Source organism: Lepisosteus oculatus, chromosome 2 (genome assembly GCF_040954835.1).
Source record: "Lepisosteus oculatus isolate fLepOcu1 chromosome 2, fLepOcu1.hap2, whole genome shotgun sequence".
Taxonomy (NCBI): domain Eukaryota; kingdom Metazoa; phylum Chordata; class Actinopteri; order Semionotiformes; family Lepisosteidae; genus Lepisosteus; species Lepisosteus oculatus.
The window spans coordinates 48,810,632-48,837,009 of NC_090697.1; the positions used below are offsets into that span (position 1 = coordinate 48,810,632).

The window sequence follows — 26,378 nt, forward strand, 5'->3', positions numbered from 1 at the left end:
CGTGACGCCAACGTTGGCGAAGAGTGGACATTACAGGCAGTAGGAGGTAAGCGATGTGGAAATGCTAAAGCTGGCTGCAAAAAAAATTAAAAAGGCTTCTGAACATTCAAACTCGAATAATTAGAGGAGTGATTATTGAGATGATTAATGCTGCAGTTGTAAGCTTTGATGTTTGCCAGTAGTTATGTTACGACACGTATTTATCTTTAAGCTACAAATGTTACAAGTTAACTGGCGTTGCTTTCAGGGCATTTGAGCTGTTATGAAATACAGTAAAGACGTTTTAAAATAGCTAGCCTTCTTTTTTGCACGGGCAAACGTGTAAAATGTTATCAGTAGTATTCAAAGATAATTCCAATTATTAGTTTTTCATAAGTTTGCACAGAGTATTTGGCTCGCCAGAAGTGTCATTAATCCAGCAGCTGTACTGCGTGTAAACACAGATTTGTCAGGTTTTGTAAATGTAAACTTTGTGTAACATCCCGGAATCCAAATTGGTCAAGAAAGAAAGAATGTACATATTCACAATGTGAGAGCTATGAGCTTTATTTTTTCAGTTCCCCTTTTCGCATAAGAATAGAATCGCGGTGAAAAAAACCACTAGATGCAGAAGTTGTTTGAATTTGAGTCTACTGGATGTAGAGGTACGCCTCTCGAAAACGTTTTTTAAGCAAGTACTGTAGCAACCTGTTCCCAGTTTATATACATTATCGTTGCCTTTGGTCTCGTTTTTCACTGAATGAATTCCAGTTAAATGTAGGCATTTATTCACAAACATACATTAAGTATTGCACGTAGCTGATCTCATTATTTTTACTTTTCTGCTTTTTTTCTGTCCCTGCGCCATGCCTTCCCCCCCTCACCACACCAGTAATTTTAGGTATCTGATTTTTCATAAGCTACTGTGTTTGCTGTAGCGAAATGTATCAACAGCTGTGTAGCATGTAATATAACACATCAAGCATAGATACAGCCTTGATAGTTCTTATTTGCTTTTCATTTTTGTGATAAAAACAGCAACATGCAAATGTTTTCAAACCTTTTCTATGGGGTCCCCTTTTGTGAAATTACAAAATTATGCATGCACAAATTTTAGACTTAATCCTGACTTTTTTAAAGCTTAAACCTGAATGCTCAAACTGAAGTCTTCTAAGGGCAAATCAAGAGTACATGTCAATGAAAACTATAGAGGAAAAAAATGAATTTTGTTCTTTACATAAGTATTCAGACTAGTGAACTCAATATTGGTTAGAAGCACCTGTGGCAACAGTTACAGGTGCATATCTTTTTGGGTAAATCTCTCCAGCATTTTACACAGATTTGGTGTAATTATTCCTTGTTATATTTGCTTAAGCTCTTTAAAGCTCTGTGGGCATCACTTATCAACAGCAGTTTTCAAGTCCTTTCCTCTGATTCTCAACAGGACCCAAGTTAGGACTTAGACTGAGCCACTCAGGGACATTCACTTTTATTTCTAAGCCACTACAGTATACTGTAGATGTGGCCATCCTGCTAAAGAGGGAATTTACATCCCAGTTTTAGGTACGAAGCCGGTTTGTTCCACTCAGTCTTAACAAGCTTCCCAGTCACTTCTAATGAGAAGAAGAACTACAGTGATGTGAAAACGAAAGTACGCCCTCTAACGATTCTATGGGTTTATATATTAAGACTTATCTGACCTTCCCCTAGTCCTCACCAAGTCCTACCAGTAGAGAAATCTAACCTCAAGTGACAGATAATGCACAATAATTTTACACAAAAATCAGTGGTGCACCCTGTGATTCAGTAATATGTGGAATCCCCTTTAGCAGCAATAACCTGAAGTAAACATTTCCAGTCTCTAACCTCACCTGGGAGGAATTCTGGCCCACTTCTCCTTACAAAACTGCTTCAGCTCGGCGATGTTTGAGGCCATTTGTTTATGCACAGCTCTGTTTAGGCCCCACCACAGTAACTCAATGCGGTTGAGGTCTGGACATTGATTTGGCCATTCCAAAATCCTAATTCTTTTCTTTTTCAGACATTAGGTTATAGGTTTACTTGTGTGTTTTGGATTATTGACCTGTTGTATGATCCATTTTCGGCTAAACCTTAGCTGTTGAACAGATGATCTCAAATTTTTCTCTTGAATGCACTGGTATAAAGAGGAATTTATGGTGGACTCAATGGTTGTGAGGCATCCATGTCCTGAGCTGCAAAGCAGCCCAAATTATTACCCCTCCACCTCCATGCTTGACATTTGGTATGAGGTTCTTGTGGTGATGTGCAGTTTTGGGGTTTTGCCATATGTGTCATTTTACGAGACACAACTAAACAAGCTAAACAACTCCACTTTGGTTTTTCCTGACGTCTTGTGGTTCACTCAGGTGCTGTTTTGCTAACCTAAGTCTTGGAACAGTGTTCTTTTTGAAGAAAGGTTTTCTCCTGGCTATCCTTCCACTAAAGCCAGTCTTTTCCTAATGATAGAATTGTGAACTCTATTATTTACCATATCGACAGAGGCCTGTATATCCCTGCACGTAGCCTCGGAGATCTTTGACGCATCATACAGTAGGAGCTTCATACAGTCTGATTTTGGGGTGAATTTGAACTCTTGGGTAGATTGGCAACTATTTTGAACTTTCTCCATTTATAAATTATCTTTCTCAGTGTGGAATGATGGACTTCACATTGTTTGGAAATGGCTTTATAACCCTTCCCTGACTGTTGAGCAGCAAAACAATTCTTTCTCTGAGACTGTCACAGATATCTTTTGACCTAGGTGTGATGTGTTACCACAATTTTGAATGCTTCAGACCAAACTGGCAGTTTCTGATTTCATATACAGGTTGGAAGCACTTCCTGCTGATCAACTAATCATGTGCACTTGTTTAGCAGCACCTGATTCTAATTGCCTTCTTAACTGATAATGCAGCAGAGAGGGTGCACTTATGTTTTCACACAAAGCTTCTGAATGTTGGCTGATTTTTTTTGTTAAATAATTGATGACAAAGTAAAAAGTGAGTGTGTCATTTGTCTCATTAGGTTAGATTTATCAACTTTTAGGACCTGGTGATGACTACAGTAGGTGAAGGTCAGATATGTCTTACTACTTTAAACCATAGAATCTGTGTACTTTCTTTTTTACATCCCTGTATCACATAATACTGCAACCATTATGTTTGGCAGCAGTTGCATTGTGTTGAGTTTCTGTCTGATAGACCAAAAAAATTCCAGTTTTGTCTTGTTTGACTACAGTACCTTTTGTCACATGTTTGCAGTATCCCATGTTGATTTGAGATTAGTTCAGTACAAGTACCCATTGTGAAGAGATGGCATATTAGCTATTTTATCCCATTTCAGCCACTGAACACTGTAATTCTTTCAAATGCTAATATGTTAAGTAATGTATTAAATGTTTTATTTCAGGTTACTTGTTACTTATACATATTGTGTATTCAGAGGATGTCTGTCTCAGCCTACTGTATGATTTGTTCTCGGAAAATGAGCACTTCTACACCCAGAGTGAAGAGACTTTGGCTGTGGAAGGATATCTGTAAGTAGTCTATTATATCTCCCCTTTCTAATATGAATTACACTTACTTAACATGTTTCATGAGTATTCATTCCACTTATACCATATACACTTGTACCATATACTCTTTTCTGTACAAGAATCAACCCTTTGCCTGCACTCAGTGTCCTTTATTTCTGCAAGGCAGTGAAATACTTACCACGCCACATGACCTCAGATGAAGAAAAGGCCTTACTGCAGGGTTACTTCCTGAATAAGGTGCTTATTGATGAATAGCTTGTCTAACCTTTAATATTATTTATTCATCTTTATACAGTCTAGCATCAAGAATTCCAAAAGGTATTTTTTGTATCTCAGGAGGCCCCAAGATTATCAGATCCTAGCCCTCATTGCCTGTACTGCCCATGAATGCCTTACTGGTGTCTAAGGATTCAATAGTCTTAAAGGCAAGAATGACATTTTCAAAAGAAGTATCCATTAATGAGTTTACTATTGATTGTATTGATTGATACTGTATGCAGACAACAACCCTCTATTCTCACTCACAGGTCTGTCACACTCAGTCCGAAGAGACGTGCTTGCGTAGTGAAGCAAATACACTTGGTCAAGACTAATCATGGGAACTGTTAGGGACTGAAAAATATACTACTACTGTATGTACTAGCTTATGAATCAAAGGGCTCCAATGCTATGTTGTCTTTTTTGGTGTGCCATAAAGCTTTATATTTCACCCCTTACTTATATTGCAGGTAACTGTGTTTAGACGTACCACAGTTAAAACTCCTTTCTATATTGTTTGGCAACAGTAGTTTTATAGAAAACATAGTTTTATATAAGTACTTTATTGTTTTAAAAAAATAGATTTGAATCTCCCTCCCCAAAATAAGCAATGTTAATTGAGGAAAAATGTTGTTACAGGACCGTATGGGTTTTGCCAATGAAACAAATAAAATCACTGGCCAAACTACTAGGGCCCCCTCCTGGGAAATGAATTTACTGTCTGAGCAAGTAACACAGAATATGATTCCCTGAAGAAGATGAAACGGAACTAAACGACACCTAGACATGCACATTCTCAATTTGTCTACATTTTTGGTTGTCCATTTTCTCATCTCTGCTGGCATTCATTTGGTGTGGAATTTCTTTTTTTGAAGTGGAATCCAGTGTTGCTTGCTTCTCAGCCACACCATGTACATGAACCTAATGCTGTGATTAAGTGTTTAAGACTTAATAGTTCATTCAACAGTTTGGATAAAGATGAAAATTACACTATGTAGATAAGAAAGTGATGACTTACACATAATTATATATTTACTGTATATCCTTTTATTATTTTGACATAAGTGAAGATTGAACACACTGATAAAACAGTTAAAACCTACAGTAAATACCTTTGAGTGACATTGGCATGATATTATTTCACCATCATTCAGCAATTACATTACATAGTATATTTACTGTGTGCTTCTTAGCTTGATTTTCAGTGTCTTTTTTCCAAGTGCAATTCGATTGGGCCAATCGATCTTTTTACTGCACATTTTAGTTACAGTATGCATTCAAGTAAAGAATATAAAGCGTGTGATGCTTGACGGATCATGGTTTATCTGAAGAAAAAAACATTTAAACCTGTTTTAGACATTGATAAATTTAGTTTTACACTTTAATACTGAGGAGGTGAATAATGCATCTCTCTTTTTGATCTTAGGGAAAATGATGAAGTTGTCCGGGGCTGTTATTTTAGGGTAAGGTCTGTTTCTTACTGGGCTTGCACCTTGCACATGGGAGGAGAGGAAGCAAGTGATTTTCCATTCACCAGCATCAATAGCATGACTTCTCAAGCAAAGCTTAATCAGGCTCAGGCATTATTCAAAATCCAACTCCAGGAAATTTGGAACAGAATTGATTTGAATATAATGGGTGTGGTCGATTTTTGGTTGCCGTTACCAAATGTCCGTGTGTGCTGCTAACAGCTGCTGCGTCTTCCTTTCCAGTGGCTGTGTTTTTATCACATATGAGGTTGTAGCTTTGAACAAAGCAGTGACTGTCGATACTCAAGCTGTCCTTCAAGAGAAGCTTAAGTCATATATCTATCTGAACGCCGCCCCCTTCAAGGAGCAGGAGACCTTTGGTATGTTTTCTTTTCCTGTCCTGGATATGTCTGCTTTTTTGAGTTAAGCTGTTCCCTCGGGCATGCTGTCTTGAAGTGTCCCCTTTGGTAGTTAGACTGCTTAGTAAGTAAGACTGCATGAATAGAAGATTGGGTCTAAATCTGCACTGAAGGACGGACCTGGCGGGGAGACTGCGACTGTGGCCTTGACTGACTGATAGCATAGGGTAGGAAAATTAGAGGGAGCTTTCCTTCCCTTGAGACACAACCACCCACACATGATTCATGTGGATAACTTAAATGAATGCAATTTGACTTCTGTTGTTTTTCAAGGTAAAAAGTATGATTGAGGCACACAGAGACATTATTCTTGTTGTTGAAGTTAATCAACACATGCCACTGTAGAACGCACCTGTTCAGGCAGAGAGCTACTTTTTCAGGAAATTTTAAAAAGCAGACATTACTTTCAATCTTCAGTCCTTCTTCTAGAAAGTCTATTTATTTAAATGTATCTGTAGTCTTACTTCTTCATGCTAATAGACTGTTTATTTTAGAATATGAACTTGAAAAGTAGAAAAGTTAGAGAAAACGTAAAGAAAGCTTAATGAAACCAAAAGGGAAACTTAGAAATTGTTGCAGTATGAGTGTAATTTCCTTGAAAATCTTTCCAGGACTGATAGCTCCAGAAGTCATAGGTAAATATCAGGTCCAGATTCAGGTCCATTTTATTGTATTATGTGAACCATGAGAAAATCCATAGGAAAACAAAATCTTCTTGCAAGCCAAAGTTTAAATCATATGAACTAATTTGAAGCAGGCATGGACACTGAAAGGATATGAATATAACCCAAGAACATAGATGTGAATGTTAACTGGTGAGGATAAGCAAAGGCAGTGTGAAAAGATTGACTCTCTGCTGCAAGGCTGAGGGTTCTGATATATTTTTTATTGTCTGTGCTTTTCTTCTGTTTGGTTAAGTATATTTTAATTCTTCTCTGCTTCTAAAAGTTCCTTCTAGCTTAGGTTTTTTTAATTTGACATCCAGTATTTTTTCACAGGCTTCCCATAGGAAACAAGTCTTAGTTTATGTTCATATCTGTATCTATCTTTTCCTGTGTTTGGGAAAAGTGTGTTATATCTGATGTGTGATGTATATGAATGTAGAGGATAGCAAAGAGATTAGACCCTATTGTTTAGGATTGCATGGCTTGCATGAGTATAATAGTACAGCCTTAAGCTACAGTACTTGTATTATGTTTAGATCTCCTTGTAACCATATTATGAAGGAAAGCAAAAACAAAACATTTTTGCAAACTAGTGACACCCATGTATACGCTGATGCACAAAGCCACGTGCATTAGTGCTCAAAATCGGCAAACCTCAAACGCATTATAAAAAAATAAAATCCTTTAGAGATTCATTTGTCTCAGTTGGGTGGAGAATTTCAGTAAACAAGTTATTCCTGTTTTGCATTTTTCATATATTTTGTTAATAAAAATATATTTGCTACTTTGAGTTTGAAACATTGTGGCTGTTACAAGATTTGTAATTGCTCAGGAGGGATAATACTTTCTGTATATATTGATAGATACATAGGTAGGTTTCTATCTTTTCAGTATGGCTCTGTTGTGAACAGGGCTAAAAGGAAGCAAAAACGAATAATGCAAGTAGTGGTGTATCTGTTGAAACCAGCTAGTGACAGCTTGTGTCACGTTCAGATCAAAATCTACAATCTTGAAAGGAACAAAATATGTTTCATTATCTTTAACATTACCTCAGTACTGCTTGTTTAGTAGCTGACTTAGACTCTAAGTAACAATCTGTTTTTCTGGCCCACACAAGAGGCAACACACCAGAAAATGCATTGTACTCTGGTACACTGAATTAAAAATACACTAATTATTTAGGCAATAATTAATCTTTTAGTTTAGTATTACATTTCTGGATGTATCAGTATAGTTATAGACCTTTCTAGGGATCTAATGCATTACCCATTGTGTTTCTGCATTATTTAATAGAGCTTTTTCCAGTCTCTTTGGAAAAGTCTTATATAACATTATTTTTCCACAGTATTCAGTACAGTAATGCAATGTACATTACAAGAGCTGTCTTATAAATGGTGCACTTTAGTGTTGGCAAGGATGTACTGAGTAAGCAGTTTCTTTTTAAAGCAGTGTGATGTTATTCAGTGCTTGAGTGTTTGTCTTGGTTTCATTTAGTGTTTAATGTGTAAAAAACACTCTGAAAAAATCAAAATAAAAAATATGGTAATTATTTTTATATTGTATGTAGCAGAATAGGATATTGAATAATTTAATCATTGTTTGTCATTGTATGTTCACATATTCATGACCTTGTCCCCAGGCATCACGTACAAGGTGAGGAAGGAGCTGCACAGAGCAGCAAGAAGATTGCTAGAAACATCTACAAAGATCCTTCAGAGGCCTTTGGATGGTAAGAAAGTTTCCCTGATGTTACAATTGAGATGTTCCCTGAAAAGTGCAAAACAGCTTAAAACTGTGAAAAGGGTCTTTCATGTGAGGAGTGAAAGTGTCACAAATTTAAATGTCTTGACATTCTTTTAGAAGTCTTAAAAGAGCAGATGCTCATATTCCTACTTGTAAATGTTGATAAAATAGAGTTTTTAGGAAGCTTGAAATCTTCTCCAACATTACTGAACAGAAGGTATTCAGATTGCACATTGCTGTTCTTCACTTATTCCTATAGGAAAGCTCATTGAAAATTCTCATCTGAGATTTTACCTTGAATCAGAAACTGACAAAAGGTGCCTATCTTGAATACTATGAACAAAGCAAGAGCTCTCTCTTTTAATCTTGTAAAAAAAGTCAGACAAGTGCATAGGTATGTCATAGAAACATACTTTGTTGGGGAAGAGACAAATTGGTATTGCTGGCTTAATACTATTCATATCTGGGTTTTGTGCTCATGTTTTTTTACAGGAAGTCATAACTCTTTAAAAAGTTTGTTTTTAATGAAAACAAAATGCACCTGGAACCTCCTATTGGAACACAGCACTTCCTCACAGTAGCAATATTACGGTGCTTATGAATCTGAATAAACTACGATAGCCTTACCCATAGTGCTCCTGTCGTCAGGAAGTTTTGGTCTGTCATAGACGCACCAGAACAGTTAACAAAATTAGGCTATGCAATTTTCCGCTCTGAGGGTCTGCTATTGTACAGGTTTCTTAAAGGTCCAACCCTGCTATTAATGGATCAGATTAATGTCAGGAAACACCTGCTCCACTCTTCCTGTGCCATTCTGACCATTTTTTATAACTCTTGCTGTTGTGCTCCAATTTATTCATTATTAAAATAGCGTGATTTTTACAGAGGAGATTTATCCCTCCATACATATTACATTTTATATTGTGCCTACACAGGTGCAAAGGTACAGTATTTGTAATTTCATTACTGTGACACAGTAGTTATTCAATATTTTCCCTTTTCCAAAACATATGCTGATAGCAGTATTCTATTTTTAATGGAGTTTCTTACAGGAATACCAGAATGACTCACACCCTGTAAAGTATAAATGAACTCTCTCTCCCATTTGTTTTACTTTGCTTCCTTCACCAACTTTGTATAAAAAGCAGCCCCTTTGCTTCAGTGGCTTTGTTATGCAGCAGCTGCCTTTTACTCAGCTGAGCAGGTTATAGCCAGATCTGTATCTCAAGCGCCAAACCACTCAATACCCAGGCTAGCTGAAAACCCTTGAAAGACTTTGGTGAAAATAGCTGGCCTTCTCTTTTCTTTCTTTCGCATTCAGTTATGTAAATACTATATGGTTTTTGGGAAAGCATCAATGCACTGAACACTGTCTTTTAATGACTTATTTGCATTGGAAGAACAACTGAGCAAGCTGGATGTGGACCCCCATGAGTGCTCCCTCTGGCTGCTGCTGAAGAGAACCCGCTCAGCTGATCGAGACGAGCGCCTGCAGGCTGTCCAGCAGCTGGCGGAGAACTCGCACTGGCATGGTACGCAGGAAGGGCTGCAGGATAACTTGAAGCCCACTATGCGCTCAGTCGTATTCCTGTTTTTTTACCTTGGATTGCACAGCCGTGTCCCGACGTCTGCAAATGTGTCATTGGCATATAAAGTTCTTCTGTGCTTCTGTCTGGCTGACGGGCTCTTGAGCGGAGCGTTGATGAAACTGAGCCTCAGGTTACGGGCAGCTTGCTTTGAAATGAACTGCGCAACTGACTAGGATTGTGAGACGAATCTAGCTAGCGAATGAGCTTCTCCCTGCCCGAGTACCTACTACCCAGAATCCACATCTCTGTAATGAAAACTCCCAGTTCTGCTGCAGTAGCTTGGGGAATGGCAGGCTGGAGTCGAGTTACAGGCTTTACAGGCTTGCCGACAGCTTTATTGCCTTCTCATTAAAGAGAGATGAAGTACAGACATCTGCTGGATGCAGGGGAAGATCCGTTAGTTTATGATGATAAGTTTGTGATTCCTGTTGTTTTAGTTGATCAGTGTTTTAATTAAATATATTACCTACTTATGTACATTTTATCATATAAGGGAAGATTATGTATGTCTTTTCACCATCCATACTACTGTATATACTATACTTTAGTCCACTATGCAATGGTATAAGGATGGACTCATTACATACTGTATGCGAATATGGCTATTTGGGACACTTCTCTGCACCAAATCTTTGCAAACATTAAGACCCCGTTAAACTTTTCTTAAAAGGGTGTGCAATCACAGGAGGGTGAAACAATACAAAAAAATTCCAGGGGGGTTCTGATTAATGTCCCAGCTGAACTTTCATTCACTCACAGAATGACAGGCAACCCCAGGGTGGACCAGAACAATCAGCCTTTGTCAGCACATTAAACATCAGCCTGGCCTTGGGAAAAAGAACTAAACAGGAATGGAAGGGGAAACACCCATATTCAAAGAGTGTCAGAAGAGCTCTAAAGCTCAGAATGTTGATTCCTCATTGAACAGACTGGGCCTGTACTGAGCCTTCTAAATCCTGAGATGAGGGTGCTTTGGATTTTCTTACACACTTTCCTGCAGCCCCGGTTATGCCAGCCAGGTGGGTTATTTCATTTGAAAGAGCAAAATGATAATCCCATTGGTAACATTTGGAAAAAAAAACATTTTCGGTTTCCCTGATTTCTGAAAATACCTTATCAATAGATTAAATGTGCTTTTAGTAAGTTGCATCTGGGTTCTTCCCCAAGCATGGCAAACATTAGACTTATTTAACTCTATTGTCATTTTATATATATTGTGTATCTTTCAGATTACCAGTACAGAACCGTTGCCCAGGCCAGTGATCACCGAACAGCAATCGGTTTAGCTCGCACAAAAGATGTGGACCTGCGCTTCTTTCTCCCCCCACCTCTCCTTCCTGCTGTTGATGATGTGGGTATACATAGTTTTTTTTTATTTGAAAACATGACGAGGATCAACTTGGAAATAGAATAAGAAAATTAGAAAGTATAAGAAAATTAGAAAGGTTGAATGAACGAAGATCCACGTGTAGACGTTAGAAATTGGATTTTGAATATTCAACTAAAACACTGTGATATTTTTTTTAGGTTAGTGGCCCTGATGTCATTGTGTAAAACATTCTTCTAAACCCTGTCTCCTTTGTATCTTATACAACACTTATTTGATTTAACAAGAAAGAAATCCATCCATTCCTTTTCTAATAACATCATCCAGTACAAGTCATAGGGGAGCTAGAGTCTAACATGGCAAGCAATAGGCACAAGGCGGGGTAGACTCTGGACGAGACACCAGTCCATCTCAGGATAGATCCTGTACATAGACACAAACACAGACATGCACACATTCACAACTGGGATGTTTTTTCTCAGAGACCAATGGACCTACCAGTACTGTATGTATATGGACTGTGGGAGGAAACCAGAGCACCTCTAGGAAACCCTCTTCAACACAGGGAGAACATACAAGCTCCACACAGATAGCAGCCCGGGAATTGAAAGCGGGACCCCAGTGCTGTTTGGCAGTAGTGCTATCCACTGCGCCACTGTGCCCAAGAAGGAAATGTTTTTCCAAAAATTGTGCTAAGATAGCAAAGTTTTAAAGCTCTCAGTTCTCAGAGGGAACCTTTCTCTGAGACAAGGTTGTGAGACAAGGATAACAACAGGAGTGGCTGTTTCTGTTCTCTGCATCACTGTTTTGTTTGGGGTATGAAGGTGGAGGTAGGATTCAGTTTTGGTCATAGAAAGACTTGTCCATGATCTCAAATAATTTGTACATAATGTCCGGCATGATCGGGTCAGGAGGGAAATTTCCCTCAGTTGCAACTGGACAGTAATATCCTTATCAGAACCAATTTCTTTTTTATGTTCATGAACATGCATTAAACATTTTGTTGCAATCCCAGATGTTAACCCTGGTTCAAAATTTTAACTTCTTTCATGATCAAAAATAAATTTGCACACTAGTCTGGTGCAATTTTGCCTTTTCCTCTTGGCAGGTTTGCTGACGCTCTTTCAAGCTGCTTGGGATTGCTTACGGACAGCAGTTTTCAAGTCTTTCCAGAGGTACCCAATAGGATTCAGTTCAGGACATAAACCACTCCAGTGCTTTGGATCATTAATCCCCTGGAAGGCTGCCCAAAGCATGATGCTGCCATCTCAGTGCCGACTGTAGATTAGTGCTAAGTGGCTGGGAGATGTGCTGGGTCTGCGATAAACCTGACTAGTTGTCATTCAGATCAGTTGTTTACAGTTTGACCTCATCTGACCGTATGACGTTTTGCCACTGGTTTGCGAGACAGGCTTTGAGATGGCTTATTTCTAACAATATTTTTTTCTTTTCATCCTGCCATACAGGAAAATTTTATTAAGTGTTCTGCATATTGCAGACTGTCGTACGTTTTCTTCCATCTCGGCCATTAGACACTGTAGCCGTAGCCTCACAGTAGTCAATTTGGAAGATAGATGCATCTCCCACTTGCTTCCTGTGCTCACGGGGATATTCAGAGACGCAGATATTTTTCTCCTGATCTGTAAGTTTCAATAACTTTATCCTTTACTTGCTGTGAAAGCTATGAGCCGTTGTGCATGAGTCTCTGCTTGGAATTTCCTACTTGACCAAACATCCTCACAGAAGCAGGTATTTGTATTGTGAAATAATAAGAACCATTATTATTGCACACAGACATGAGGCACTCAACTAATTGTGTCTCATTGGGGTAATTGTGTCTACCTACATTTATTTAGGACTTTCACAGTAAGTGGTTTGAGTATTTAAGCAATTGTGGCTTTTCCATTGATCTTTCATATTTAACATCCAAGCTGGCATTCTGTCCAGGATGTATCCTGTCATGCTCCTGTTGCTTACCAGGATAGGCTCTGGCTGACCTGCAGCCTTGTGTTGGATAAAGCGATTGGAAAATGTATGGATGGATTAAACATCTGCTGTATTTACATGCTCTGTGAAATAGGTTGAGTACTGTACATAACAAACATTAATTGCTACTTTAAAGTGTCATGACTGCAAGCTTTAAACCACCAATGTGCAAAAACTCTGCAAGGGTCAGAGTACTTTTCCAATGCACCGTATGTACATGTTGTTCTAAAAAATAAATGGACAGAACAGGCTTATTTTTAATGGTACGATTGCAAAATGTATTCAATTTTAATGCCACATCAGAAGTCTTTTGCAATACTATAGAGAACATTAATACTATGTTCTAAAAGATTATTACCCCATTTGTTTTGAGGACTCACTAAGAAGCTTTAAAGGAAAAACTAGGTGCATTATACTGTCCCTTTTTGGTGTCATTGGCTCTGTTCCTTTGCAGTTGAAAGTACTTTTTTCCATGGCTTCAGACCCAGTGTTATATATGGATGTTGAGCTGGTAGGAGAGTCCAGGTTCAGGAGCATCATTGAGAATGTTTCATTTATATGTTGGAAAAATGACAAATTTATCACACATGTGGAGACTAACGTTACATTTAATCTGAGTACCAAGTAGCAAAGCTAGAGAAAGTAAAATAGCAGGATCAGATCTTGATTTCTTTATGGAATCTGGCTGTCACCATAGTCAACGTGTTGTGTGGGCTAATACATTGTATACAGTGAAAACTAATGTACTGTAAAAACTAGGGTAATTTCCTGGATAACTGCACGCAATGCAGGAATCTAATTTGAAGAAACCAAACTAAAGTAAATATTACAGAGAAAGAATATGAAATGGTAGGAAAACAAAATTTATCCTAAAACATTTAAGTCCTAAAATTATTAGATAACCCTTAAAGTGATGCAAAGGAAGAAAGACCAGTAGAACAAAAGACAGGCAAGTGCAGACACTAAATTATGTGTAAGTAGTAGGAAAAAGGGACCTTTAACAGCATTGATTAAATTTAAGAAAATAAATTACAGGTTGCAGTTACATAGAAGAGAAGGCTAACAAACTTATCCCCAGTGTAACAGAAAAAATGTGAATTTTGGGAATGAATAGAATGAAAACACTACAGGGTAAAAATGTCTTATACAGTGAATAAGATGCAGTAGCTTCTCTTCCGGGCTGTATTCACAGGTGTGCCTGGATCCAGACCCAGTTTTGCAGACTGAAATCTTTGTCACAAATGATTTCTTATTTGAGTTTGAAGTAACAATAAGAGCGCAAGAGCAGCTCAATCATATTTTTGGTTTGTGACTTCAGACATCTTTTTTTATGTTAGGTTAAAAACAAAGTCTGACGGGCAGTGAAATTAGGCAGGCCTGTTTGTTTGGCTAACACTTTTATCCAAAGCAACTTGCATTTTTTCAAATTGTTCCCATAGCGGGATCAGCACTAAGTCCTTTCCTTTTCATAAACATTATTGACACACTGACAGAGGAGGTAAGAACAGAAGTGCCTTGGGAACTCATCTTTGCTGATGATGTGGCACTGATGGCAGACTCAGAAGTAGAACTAGAGGAGAAAGTGTTCAAATGGCAGACGAGTCTGGAAAAGGGTGGACTGAAAATGAATGCAGAAAAATCTGAAATAATGGTAATGGAGAGAAGAAGAGATACTATGACCAAATGAGACAAATGGAGGAAAACTGAAACAAGTTGATGACTTTAAATACCTTGGATCAAAACTGGTAAAGGGAGGAGAAACACTGGAGGCAGTAAAACAAAGAGTGAAAGCTGGATGGAACAAGTGGAGAGAAATAACTGGAATAATCTGTGACAGGAAAATTCCCAGAAAGTTAAAGTGCAAAATGTACAAGACTGTGATTAGACCTGTACTACTATATGGAGCTGAATGCTTGGCAGTTGGAAAGAGGGAAGAGAGCTTGATGAGAAGAACTGAAATGAGGATGTTGAGATGGATTCTGCAGATTTCAATGAAGGATAAGATCAGAAATGAAGAAATCAATAGACGATGTAGGGTGGTGGATGTGGTTGAGAAGATGCGAGAGGCGAGGTTACGGTGGTATGGACATATCATGAGGAGGGACGTTGAGGAAGTAACAAAGAGGGTAATGGAATTTGAGGTGGAAGGTAACAGAGGAAGAGGCAGGCCTAGAAAGAGATGGATAGATTGTGTGAGAAAAGATATGGAGGTATGTGAAGTGAGTGAGGAAGATGTGCTCGACAGAGACAAATGGAGAAGAGCAACCAAAGCAGCTGACCCCAGGACAGTCTGGGACTAAGGCTGTGAAAAAGAAGAAGAAGAAGAAGCGGGGCATTTTACTGGAGCAAGCTGGGGAAAACACGCTGGGTACAACAATAGTCCCCAGGGGATTTAAACGATATTCCACACGTTGAGAGCCCTGGCTGCTCCTACACCATATTAGCAGTTGATCTTGACCATTTTTTGCACAACTTTATTGAAAAATTCACTGAAAGTGAAATTAAATATGGTGCAAGTCTCACTTTAAAACCGAAGGCAAGTGGAATGGCAGAATAAGGAGAACTTTCAGATATCTTAAATATTAAAAGGAATAACTTTTTATTTTATTGCAGGTGTTTTGTGTGTGGTTTTTTGTGTCTCAAGCTGTTCTGAAGTTGGCTTTTGGGCTGTAGGTAATGAAACGAAGATTACTTCTTGGTTTTGATTTGGATCCTTTTAGAGTTACTCCATAGAAGACAAGCTAAGACAGCTCCTGGCATCTCTACCTCAGTCTGAGGTGGATCAGTGCGTGCAGTACCTCACTTCTCTGGCACTGAGGGAAAGCAGTCAGTCACTGGCAGCCCAGAGAGTAGGTGACAACACCGTCGGCATCTTTTATTTTCACAGTTCACAGTGAATTGATTTTGATTTTTGTGTTTGTTGTGGTTTCTTGCATACTCCTATGACGTTATCTTCATCATCTCTCTAGCTGTGCATGTATTTGTTCCACTAGTGTGCTTGGCTTAATTTTCCTGCCTTGCTGCTTCGCTTCATGCTTTGCTAATGTTGTAATGCTTATTAACTGATCATGTATTTTGTTTTATCTATTTATTCTTTATATCTTTATATCACAAGAAAATTAATTCAAGCAGTTGTTTATAATATTATTTTCAAATCTGTGCACATATACTTATTTATTAATATAATTCTGTAATATGTAATCTTACTGCATTCATGTGTAATTACAGTAGGCCAACAGTATTTAAAAAAAATGAATTTATTGTTGCCTTATTAATTGAACATTTGTCCACAGAAGTTATCAACAATAATCACATATTCAAATGGAAGCTTCTCTTTCTGGTTTTGCCTAGATCAGAACCTAGTAGAAAGAAATGTTCCTCTTTGATTAGATTTCGTTCACATCTGCTCGGCTGTGTAATTTCATTGCCTAGTGTGGCAGCACATTTAAAATCACAGGTTGCAGCATGTTCTTTTGTGTCTTAAGGGGGGGCTTTGGTGCTTCGGAGGCAACGGGCTACCTTACGCTCAGAGCTTAACGTCGGTGCCTTCAGAGAAAGTGGAATCTTGCTGCGTGGAAGCTTTGGTGCAGCACTCTAAGGTAACAGATTCTGTTGAGGTAGTGGCCAGAGAGAAAGAGGGATAAATTAAAGTCTTTGTTACTATAGTGTTTTAATGCTAAATAAATACATTTGTCAATTTCAGAGAGAATGGGAAATGAAAGAAGGGCTTACATGAAAGTCTCTATTATAGCTGTTCTCTAAATGTGCACTTTTTGCCGAACGACTTAATCCTGATAACCCGCTTTTGGGGCGTAGATAGTAGAATGAAGTGAATAGTGAAATGAAGTGATAGTGAAATGAAGATTATTTAGATTTGGACCCTTTTAGAGTTACTCCATTGAAGACAAACTGAGACAGCTGCTGGCAGTCAGCATCTGTTGTTCCCTTAATGCTCTGAAAAACAAATGTTGCAAAAATAATGAGATGAGAAATAATAATGAGAGAACCTTGGAAAGCTCCTGCATTTCATCATTGTAATGACATTACTGTGATGAGAGAATAAAGCTGTACATTTTTGTTGCTGTATCAAATTTAAGAAACTTTGTAAAATAGTGAAACATTTTTACTTTTAAAGGTTACCTAAATTAAGTCCCAGCAATTGATAGAATATTATATATATATATTATATATTATGATCTGACACAGAGGATACTTATCAAAACAGTTAAAAAGTATTTCCCAGGCAGAAAAGTAGATTGCAATAAAAAACACATTGAGCTTTCAATAGCCAAAACCATTTTGTTCTTTCTACTCTTTAACCTGGAATTAAAATCTACTTGTTCCTTTCAAGCCAGCATAGTGACGCAGCTCCGCACTCAAACCTAATACTTTACAGGCTTTTATAAAATTCAGTGTTGCATGAATTATTTACAGCTCCTGCATGTCTGTTATTACCATTTATGTTCTTGGTTCTGCACTTAAATCAGAAAGGTTGCCTCAACCTGATTGTGTTGAATCAGGATCATTTTCTCAGCTCATTTTACATGTATAGTATGATCTAAAAAATTAAATAAAAAGGCTCTGACAATGAAGACAGTTTTGTGTGTATTCAATAAGCAGATAACAAAACAGTGCATCAATTTCACAGTAATAGTTTTTGTATATGGCTTATTAAGTGGTAAGACCATTTTAAAAATAGAAAATATTGTGTAACAAAACATTATTCACTTGGAATATTTGCAAGAAAATTACCATTTCTACCTAAATGGATTTGTAATATTATTTGTTGTTCTGCATTATTTACGGTTTCAACATCCTTTGATTTTGAAGAAGGCTAAATTGTTAAGTGCACTGATGGTCCTTTTTATGATTGTAGTTCATGATTGTACTGTAGTTGGGGTGGTATGTGGAATCTTCATGCATTCATGGTGACAGAAGCTGTTTCTGTTCACAGGTTCCTAGTCATTGTGAAAAAATTGTCGCAAATGGAGGTCTCCAGCTCTTACAGAGGGTGTACCAGTTCCGCAGAAATTCGCAGAAAATCCAGAGGAACATCGTCCGCATCATAGGCAACTTAGCTCTATGTACAAATGTGCACTCAGATATAGTTCAGTCAGGTGAGTAACAGCTGTCTGCAAGGTCTTAATGAAAGACTTTAGACCTGTATTTTACCTGTATTCAACTGCTTGGGCTTCAGTATTTGTTACCGAGATTATAGATGGTTACTTTGATTATTGACTTCTTGAATGGCATTGAAGCAACAGAAATTAAGTTATGCTTTGTTTTCTGTCCTTTTCCTCTGGAGCCTTGGTGCTTTACACACGGTAGTCATGAGTTGACCCACTATTATGAGAACACAAGGTGGCATCCTGTGATAAGATTTTTTTTTACTTGTTTCATTTGGGTGGATGAGATGTTTAGTGCATTCTCTAATACAGATGACAGAAGCTCTTTTAAAGTCTTCACAGGATTACTAAAGTACTTTGTGATATTCTAAATCAATACCCAACATTCTTTATTTTTTAATGCTGTGATGCAGGTTGGATTTCTGTCCTGGCAGAATTAATGAAGTCTTCACATATCATGCAGTCCTCTCATGCAGCCAGAGCCTTAGCTAACCTGGACAGGGACGTGGTACAGGAGAAGTATAAGGATGGTGTGTATATTTTACACCCACAGTGTCGCACAGGGTGAGATTACTTGAACTTTTCTTCTTAGTCTGAATCTATTTACATGGTGAGATTGTAATAACTTTGTACACACCTGTTGGGGTCTTAGTGAGAATTTCAGTTCCTTTATTTTGGTGCTCACAGCTGTACTCTTTGTTGCTCTTCAGGCTTACGTTAAGTAATTTTTCAAGTAATTTGCTTTTATAAGTGGAACATAATACATAGTTATAATCTTGATCATAAAAAGTGAAGTTTGCAACATGAAAACTATACTTAAAAACTGATCAAAGTAACATTTACTGTGGTGTGAAAAAGTGTTTGCCCCTTTTCACTTTTTCACACAGGGCCATGTAGGTTTGGATTTTGTTTTCCCTCGATAATAAAAACCTTCATTAAAAAACTGCATTTTGTGTTTACTTGTGTTATCTTTGTCTAATATTTAAATTTGTTTGATGATCTGAAACATTTCAGTGTGACAAACATGCAAAAAAATAAGAAATCAGGAACACTTTTTCACACCACTGTATATGTAACTACATATAAAAGAGTCCAATATAAACTACATATAAAAAATATGCATCTTTAACCTTTGTGATATATTGCAGATATTAATGTTCTCTCTCTCTTTCAACCATTAGAGGTTCAATGTCCGTCAGTGCTGAAAGACACCGCTTCTCTTTCTGAGCTTCACACTCAAAGTGTCTTGCCCATTCCAGCCAGGCAATGAAAGCAGATGTCCTCTTCATTCATGGTCTGTTGGGGGCAGCTTTTAAGACGTGGCGGCAGCAGGACTACGTCCCTGTACGAGATGTGGCAGCAGAGAGCTTGAAAGATGATTACACGGAATGCTGGCCAAAGGTAACCTTCCTCGGCGATTTAAAGGCTTTTTTTAGGGAGAAGTCTGAGGAAGGTGGTAATATTTAGCAAAACAAACCCCTGCAAAATCACAATTAAATTTGAGTTTGCTTATAAGCTACTACCAGTGATTTGAAATGAAAAGAGGGTAATCCATCTACAACTTAGACTTAATTATCTGTTTTCAGTGACTCTATATCTTTTACGGATTGCAGTGAGCCATAGCCTTTCCCAGTCCCACTGGTCAGACTTCACTCTGGACAGGAAACTAGTTAATAGCAGGGGACACATGCATACAGTACGTATTCACTCATACACTCACACATAAGGGGAGCTGTTTAGAGATGCTGTTTTACTTGGGCACCATGTCTTTAGGACTGTGGGGCAAAGACTGGAGCTCATAGAGAAAACCTGAGACTCCACTCAGAATGTGTCCCAGGTACAGAAATGACCTTGGGACCCAAGAGTGGTGAGGCAGCAGTGCTCACCATGGGGACACCCACTTAAAATCATAAATCATTATCATCATTATATTAGTCTATTTATATAAGATCTATCAGTTGCATCAAGGCAAAGTTTCCAATAAATCAAAGCAAAATGCAGTAACGAATTAACTAGAGACTCTGGTCTCTGGATCATAACAATACCAGACCAGACTAGAATAGAATAATTGTGGGGGAAATAAATGAGAAAAAAGTCTAAAACTATAAGAATGGAAATGTGCCACAAAAGATTTCACAGCTCTAGAGAATCAGCAGCGCATGTTCAGTAGTGTCCCATCCATGTGCTTTTAGACCCTCTGGAGGAAGTCTGAAATTAGATTAGAGCTGAAGTGCTTCTTCCCTTTAGCTTATATAAGAACATAGCTGCTAAGACTATACTGTATGAGAACCATTCTTGCTGGTAAGCAAACAGAGCCCTGGTTTTATATTCTCATTCATGTCAGTGAACACTCTAATATTTAATTTAGTTGTGCTTAAATTTGATCATTTTTTCTTCACCATCAAAGGAAACAATATGAATTTATTAAATCAGAACTGTTTTTATTTTCTTCTCAAAAGTCAGTCACTCAAATCATCCTTTTAGTGAGGTGTGTATTGTTTGAAGGCTTGAAGGAAACCTAGAAAAAGCAATTTAGAAGGTTTATATAATTGCTTTCTATTAAAATAAATCAGCTGAAGGCAAAAGCATTCTCAGAAAGGGATTCTCCTCCAGCTGTTTAGTTGGAATATAAACGCCAAGTAAACACATTTAAGATACTTAATTCAAACTGATGGTTGAGAAGAACAGACTTGATCATTTTAGTCTGTCACTTGCCTCTCCAGTACATTTCTTCATTGCTGTTAATGAAGCACTCTTGCTTCACCTGTCTGGCATTTCCCTGAAGCATGCCATCCATTACAGTAAGTAAGTGGTGACTTACTGTTCCCCGTCTCTTCCTCAAATGTTAGACGTGGCTGGCTGCTGACTGTCCAAACCTCAGGGTCCTGTCAGTGGAATACGACTCTCATCTAAGTGACTGGAGAGCAACATGTCCTGCTGAAAAAGAAAGGTGCGCAGATTATTTGAAGGAATTACAATTTTCATTATAAAAATTGTACATGGTAGCACAATTTAATCAGAAGAAAAACAGTGAGCAACTAAGACAATCTCAGATTTAAACTCTCTTACAGTACTAATAGTATAGGGGTTACAGCAGACATTTACAGTAATTGAAGACGTACAAATTCAAAATCTGAAACCTTCTCATTGCCCTATAAAGAGAAATCCCTTAGATGGGGAATTAATTGGTCACCCAATGCAAACACCATTATGAAACTTCATCAAATTCTTATGAAATTCAACAGCTCTGTTTTTATCTATGCTTTTCTTAATTCATTATACTTTATATTTCCATCAGTTATATAAAACATTCACATACACATTATCCTCACACAGCATAATCGTGCAAATTTAGCACTTTCATTTTTCATAACCATGTTTCAAGAAATCTTCACTTCATTTTTGTATCCACTTCAGTGTTTCCAATATAATAGAAAGTTGATTCATACGTCCCTTCGTTAGAAGTTTCTGCCCCATTGACAATTTACATATATATCTTTTCATGCTTGTTTGGATTGTCTGTCAAGAAGATTTACCATCTTCTTATATCTGTTTCAGAGTATACAAAGCTGTAACAGTTTATCATTATGAGAATAAAGTCTTATAATTAGCAAACTCTTGTTGTGCTGATTAATTATTCTGCAGACCAGTTTGATTAGTGCTTGACCCAATATGTTGATTTGGACTTACAGTAATTGTAGGTAGCCAGGTTGTTATAATTAACATAACTTTGAATTACAGTAATACTACTGTACAGTAATTCTACAGGCTTTGCAGTGGCTCTGTGGCTAAGGATCTGCGCCTGTGGCTGGAAGGTTGCTGGTTCGTATCCCGTGGCTGGCAAAAGGATTCCTACTCCGCTGGGCCCCTGAGCAAGGCCCTTAACCCCAACTGCTCCAGAGGTTCCATATAAATATCTGACCCTGCGCTCTGACCCCAAGCTTCTCTCTCCCTGTCTGTGTATCTGTGTGTCTCATGGAGAGCAAGTTGGGGTATGCGAAAAGACAAATTCCTAATACAAGAAATTGTATATGGCCAATAAAGTGATCGTATAAGGAACAAGTAAAAGTTTATTCCATGATCTTATCTTATAAGGAACTAATACTAAATTAACTGATCAGTGCATTATTTTACTTTTTGCAGAAAGTCTCTGGCTTACAGAAGTCTTGAACTTCTCAGAAAGTTAAAGGCTGCTGGTGTTGGGGATAGACCTATTGTCTGGGTGGCACATAGTATGGGAGGTAAGATTTAAATTGTTTGGAAAAGTTCAGAAGTGGAATCCTTTTCATAATCTAGCACTGTTTTGTGTTATTGAATTGTAAAAGCCCTGTGATTTAAGTTTTCACCTGTTTTCTTGTCAAAAAGCACAGAGTGCTATCTTGATCAGTATTGGGATTGTAAAATCACTAGCATAATTGTAAACCTATCAATCTCCTCAGTTTTTTTGAAAGATTTTGTGATTTGTGTGTGTATTATTTTTACAATCTAGAATTGTAAACAGGTTGTGTTCAAGTAGTTCATGAAAATTAAAATAGTCGTATTTATGGAGGAAACTCAGTGACTGTGGTCTTGAGCCTTTTGCTGCTTTCAGCTGAAGGAAGCAGGGGGTCTTAAGATGAGAATCAGTGATGTCAGACAATCCAATTAATCTTTGCATCATTACAACACATTCAGAAAGTCTGTGGAAGTTAAGCCCCTGAGGTTCCTAAAATGCAGGACACGGACACTCTGTAATTTTATAAGTTGTACTTTAGATTTTGTACTAAAGAGATTTAAAGCTGCTTATCTCTTGTGCTCAAGACAATTTATAAAGTTTTAATTAATGAACATTATTTTCATTGGAATATACATTTTTATTCAGTAGAATGTATGTATATTTACTCCTGCTAATAGTGGATTACTAAATCCATAACAGCTGCAGTCAATTCACCAAAATATACTAAACACCTCATATGTGAATCAGTTAATTGACAACATCATGTCTGGTAACCTGTAGCATCAGTAAAATTCTGCAGTACCATGTAGTTGATCATATGTCAGAATATTTGCTTAAGAAGATATTTGCATTCCTATACTAAAACAAATTGGAGCTCATCTGGAATCCATAATTGAACAACATAAATGGCAATTGCATGATTTCATATGACCTGGACATGATCAGTTAGAGTTTAGGCTGGAGACCTTGCCAGCAAGTGCTGCTTAACAGCTGGAATGATGGGGGCAAGTGCTATCATCTATCAGAATAAATGTGAGACCAGTAAAATGTCAAGACTGGTCAAGAATTTTGTGTTTTTGTGTCAAATCAGTTAGGTAACAAATGGTAACACTTTGCTTTCCATAGAAATACAACCAAACAGATAAATCTCTCCTTTTACAGCATATCTACAAGATATTATGTCAACTATATTTCTCCAAATTTTACCCCAGATCCTCACCTTCTTGAGTATATAATCCAGAAAAAGGTTCTCCAATTTTCACCTACATATGTAGCATCCAAAGCCTATGTGGCACAATTTTTTAATTTTATACTGTATAAGATCTGCATCCAGACACCATCTAACATGACATGTTAGAATTATCTTCTCAGTTGAAAAGTAGTGAGTGCTACAAACACGCGTAGGTCGTGTGAAAGAATCCTAGGGAAAGGTGTCATAACTCTTAGGTGTCTGCTTCATGCAAGGTCGTGTAGGGGTCCAACTGGGCTGGCCAGCATCTCCTAAGATCATGAACAATCACCCCACACATACAGTACTGATAAGTCATGCAACATGTGGTATTGAGAATCCTTCCTGCTGGTGTCATAGGACTTCTTAGGATTTATTTCCTCTTAGCTTATGATAAGTGCATCACTAGATGTAATTTAGCTTAAGGTCTGTTTTACAGTTTTTATATCTTATACAGTATGCTTTTAATCAAAGAATTTCCAGTTTCTGGGGACTTTTTCTCTTCCATGACAAGGTGCAAGGCAACTTACAGAGACTACAGGATGAATTATGCTACTCCTGCAATGACACTTATGATAGGCCTTGCACTTAACCTCTCCTCCAAAGAATAGAACATAAGGAAGTAAAGTAAAAAGAATCATTTATTTTGAACTGGGCATCTCCTACCCTTTACTGTATGGATGGCATGTTCAAACTGAATCTGTTTGATTTTACAAGTTTGAATTTAGAAGTTTCTCTTTCAACCTTAGATGTTTTTCCTTATATTCACAGGTTTGCTGGTCAAACAGATGCTCCTTGATGCCTTAAAGGACCCTGACATGCAGTCCTTAATTAAAAATACACAAGGAATCATGTTCTATAGTGTTCCTCATCATGGAACCTCTATTGCTGAGTATTCAGTCACTGTCAAATATTTGCTGTTTCCTTCGGTAGAAGTCAAGGAGCTCTCCAAAGGTAAGATCACTTAAAGTTTTCGGTAAAGTTTTTATTCACTTTGTTTTATGATTGGATTTAGTCAAGTTAGTTTTTTAGGTTTAATATTTTCACAGTGCCAAGAAGTATAAAACATACTGCATGCCTCTTGTTATGATGTATGCAAACACTGCCCTGGTTGTTTTTTTTCCTAAGACTAATAGTAACGATTTATGTGTTATTCTCTCAACTGCTAGCTGTTGAAAACGTTTGATGTTTTAAAAGGGGAACACCTTTCTGTTGTTAGAAACACGGAAATTACCTTTTAATATGTCAAAGCCATGTTTACAGCATCTCAGTGGCATATTTTAATTCTAAGATAATGGAATTTCAATTCCATTTTAATTCTAAGTAAACATGACCATTTTTCTATCCATAATACATCTTTTCACATTTTTCAGATTCCCCTGCACTTAATGAACTAAATGAACGCTTTCTGTGCATGGCCAAGGAAAGGAAGTTCAAGATACTAAGCTTTGCAGAAACACTACCCACCAGCATCGGTCCTATGGTGAAGATGCATGTCGTGCCAGTGCAGTCTGCAGGTATGTGCTTAGGCTCCTGCGGGGAGGTAAAATAGATACAGTATATTAAGGGAAATTAATAATAACTTAAATTAAGCAGCACAAGCCAAAACACATGGGATTGTATATTGTGAATTTCTTTTCATTTGTTCAGGAAACCGTAGCACTTGATTATTTTTGATGTAACGTTTAATCATGTTTACCATTAATTTTTCAGATCTGGGGATTGGCGACCTCATTCAAGTGGATGTCGATCATCTAAATATCTGCAAACCCCAGAAAAAGGATTCTTTCCTTTACAAGCGCAGTTTACAGTTCATCAGAGATGCACTGGAAAGCCACATTAACAATTAATAAAAACGTATTACTGTCAATACGGACAATATATTGAAAGCACCTTCCCCAAGTGTTCATATCCTAAAATTAAAACTCAAATCCAGCTTTTAAAAACCTGACATTATTTTGCCATATTGCATATGTATAAAGATTTCGTAATATTTTGTTACTGAAAGCAGATCTATAACATTAGTATTCAACAGAACATACTGCATGTTATGAAAGTTTGATAACAAAGGAAAAGAAACTAAGAGTTTTGTAGTGTTTGCATTTTTAATAGCATACTGTATATGTCAGTGTTAATTAAGCCTCAGACATGGATACATAAATTACCAAGAGTTTACTGTTTCATTGAGCAGGAAAAATAGAGCAGTGGTCTGTGTACAAGAACATAAAAGTTATAATCTTCAGGTGATATATACTGTATATTTTTTATTATAGAAGGTCTTTACTTTTACATGAACTAAATATTTGTAAAAGATACTAAGTTTACTGTTTCTGTTGTAAAATAGATTATTCATGAATAATCTTAAAATGTCATTGCACAGAAATGCAAATTAATTTGCATTGCGGAAAAACTAAATAAATTATTATTATAAATGATAAGAAATATATTTAACCCATGTTTACAAACCCTGGTACCAGATCTCAAATAAATATTCAGAAGTATAATTCCATTGCACTTTATATTCAAAGAATATCACATGATATTTGAATGCCATATTATTAAAACATTTTTTGCATTTGTATTTACATTTTGGGAGTTGTGTGGTTATTAACTTTTAACATTAACTGTGTGGTTATTAATACTTTGTCTCTTAATGTTGCTTTCTCCTTTAGAATATTCTTATTCTTTAAATGTCTGCCTTGTACCTACTTACATGGAATCCTGTGAAAGCCGTTCCAATTACAGTATATACTATGTGAACATCATCCGTAAACATTTCCTGTCTGTATTTGCAGATAAGATTAATTTTGAATGATC

General features: G+C 37.2%; 1 protein-coding gene across 5 annotated transcripts; it reads left to right on the forward strand.

Moving 5' to 3' along the window:
- On the forward strand, positions 1-26,378 carry serac1 (serine active site containing 1). Of its 5 annotated transcripts, none has more exons than XM_015348982.2 (17): positions 1-46; positions 3,409-3,535; positions 5,220-5,256; positions 5,506-5,642; positions 7,986-8,075; positions 9,490-9,621; positions 10,908-11,029; positions 15,712-15,840; positions 16,477-16,590; positions 17,946-18,108; positions 18,531-18,681; positions 19,377-19,518; positions 20,967-21,067; positions 22,261-22,358; positions 24,333-24,515; positions 24,935-25,078; positions 25,275-26,378. In XM_015348982.2, exons 2-17 carry the CDS (start codon positions 3,445-3,447, stop codon positions 25,409-25,411), a joined length of 1,971 nt encoding a protein of 656 aa, XP_015204468.1. In that variant the 5' UTR covers positions 1-46; positions 3,409-3,444; the 3' UTR covers positions 25,412-26,378. The 5 variants fall into 5 exon arrangements, with proteins under 5 accessions (XP_015204468.1, XP_015204492.1, XP_015204499.1 ...); XM_015348989.2 differs by lacking the exon at positions 1-46 and adding an exon at positions 547-644; XM_015349006.2 differs by lacking the exon at positions 16,477-16,590.

Excerpts from the sequence above, each read along its gene's own strand:
- serac1 (XM_015348982.2), top strand. The coding sequence starts at position 3,445 with ATGTCTGTCTCAGCCTACTGTATGATTTGTTCTCGGAAAATGAGCACT. Across the intron at positions 5,643-7,985 it reads CAAGGAGCAGGAGACCTTTG|GCATCACGTACAAGGTGAGG; the intron begins GTATGTTTTCTT and ends CCTTGTCCCCAG. Across the intron at positions 11,030-15,711 it reads TCCTTCCTGCTGTTGATGAT|AGTTACTCCATAGAAGACAA; the intron begins GTGGGTATACAT and ends GGATCCTTTTAG.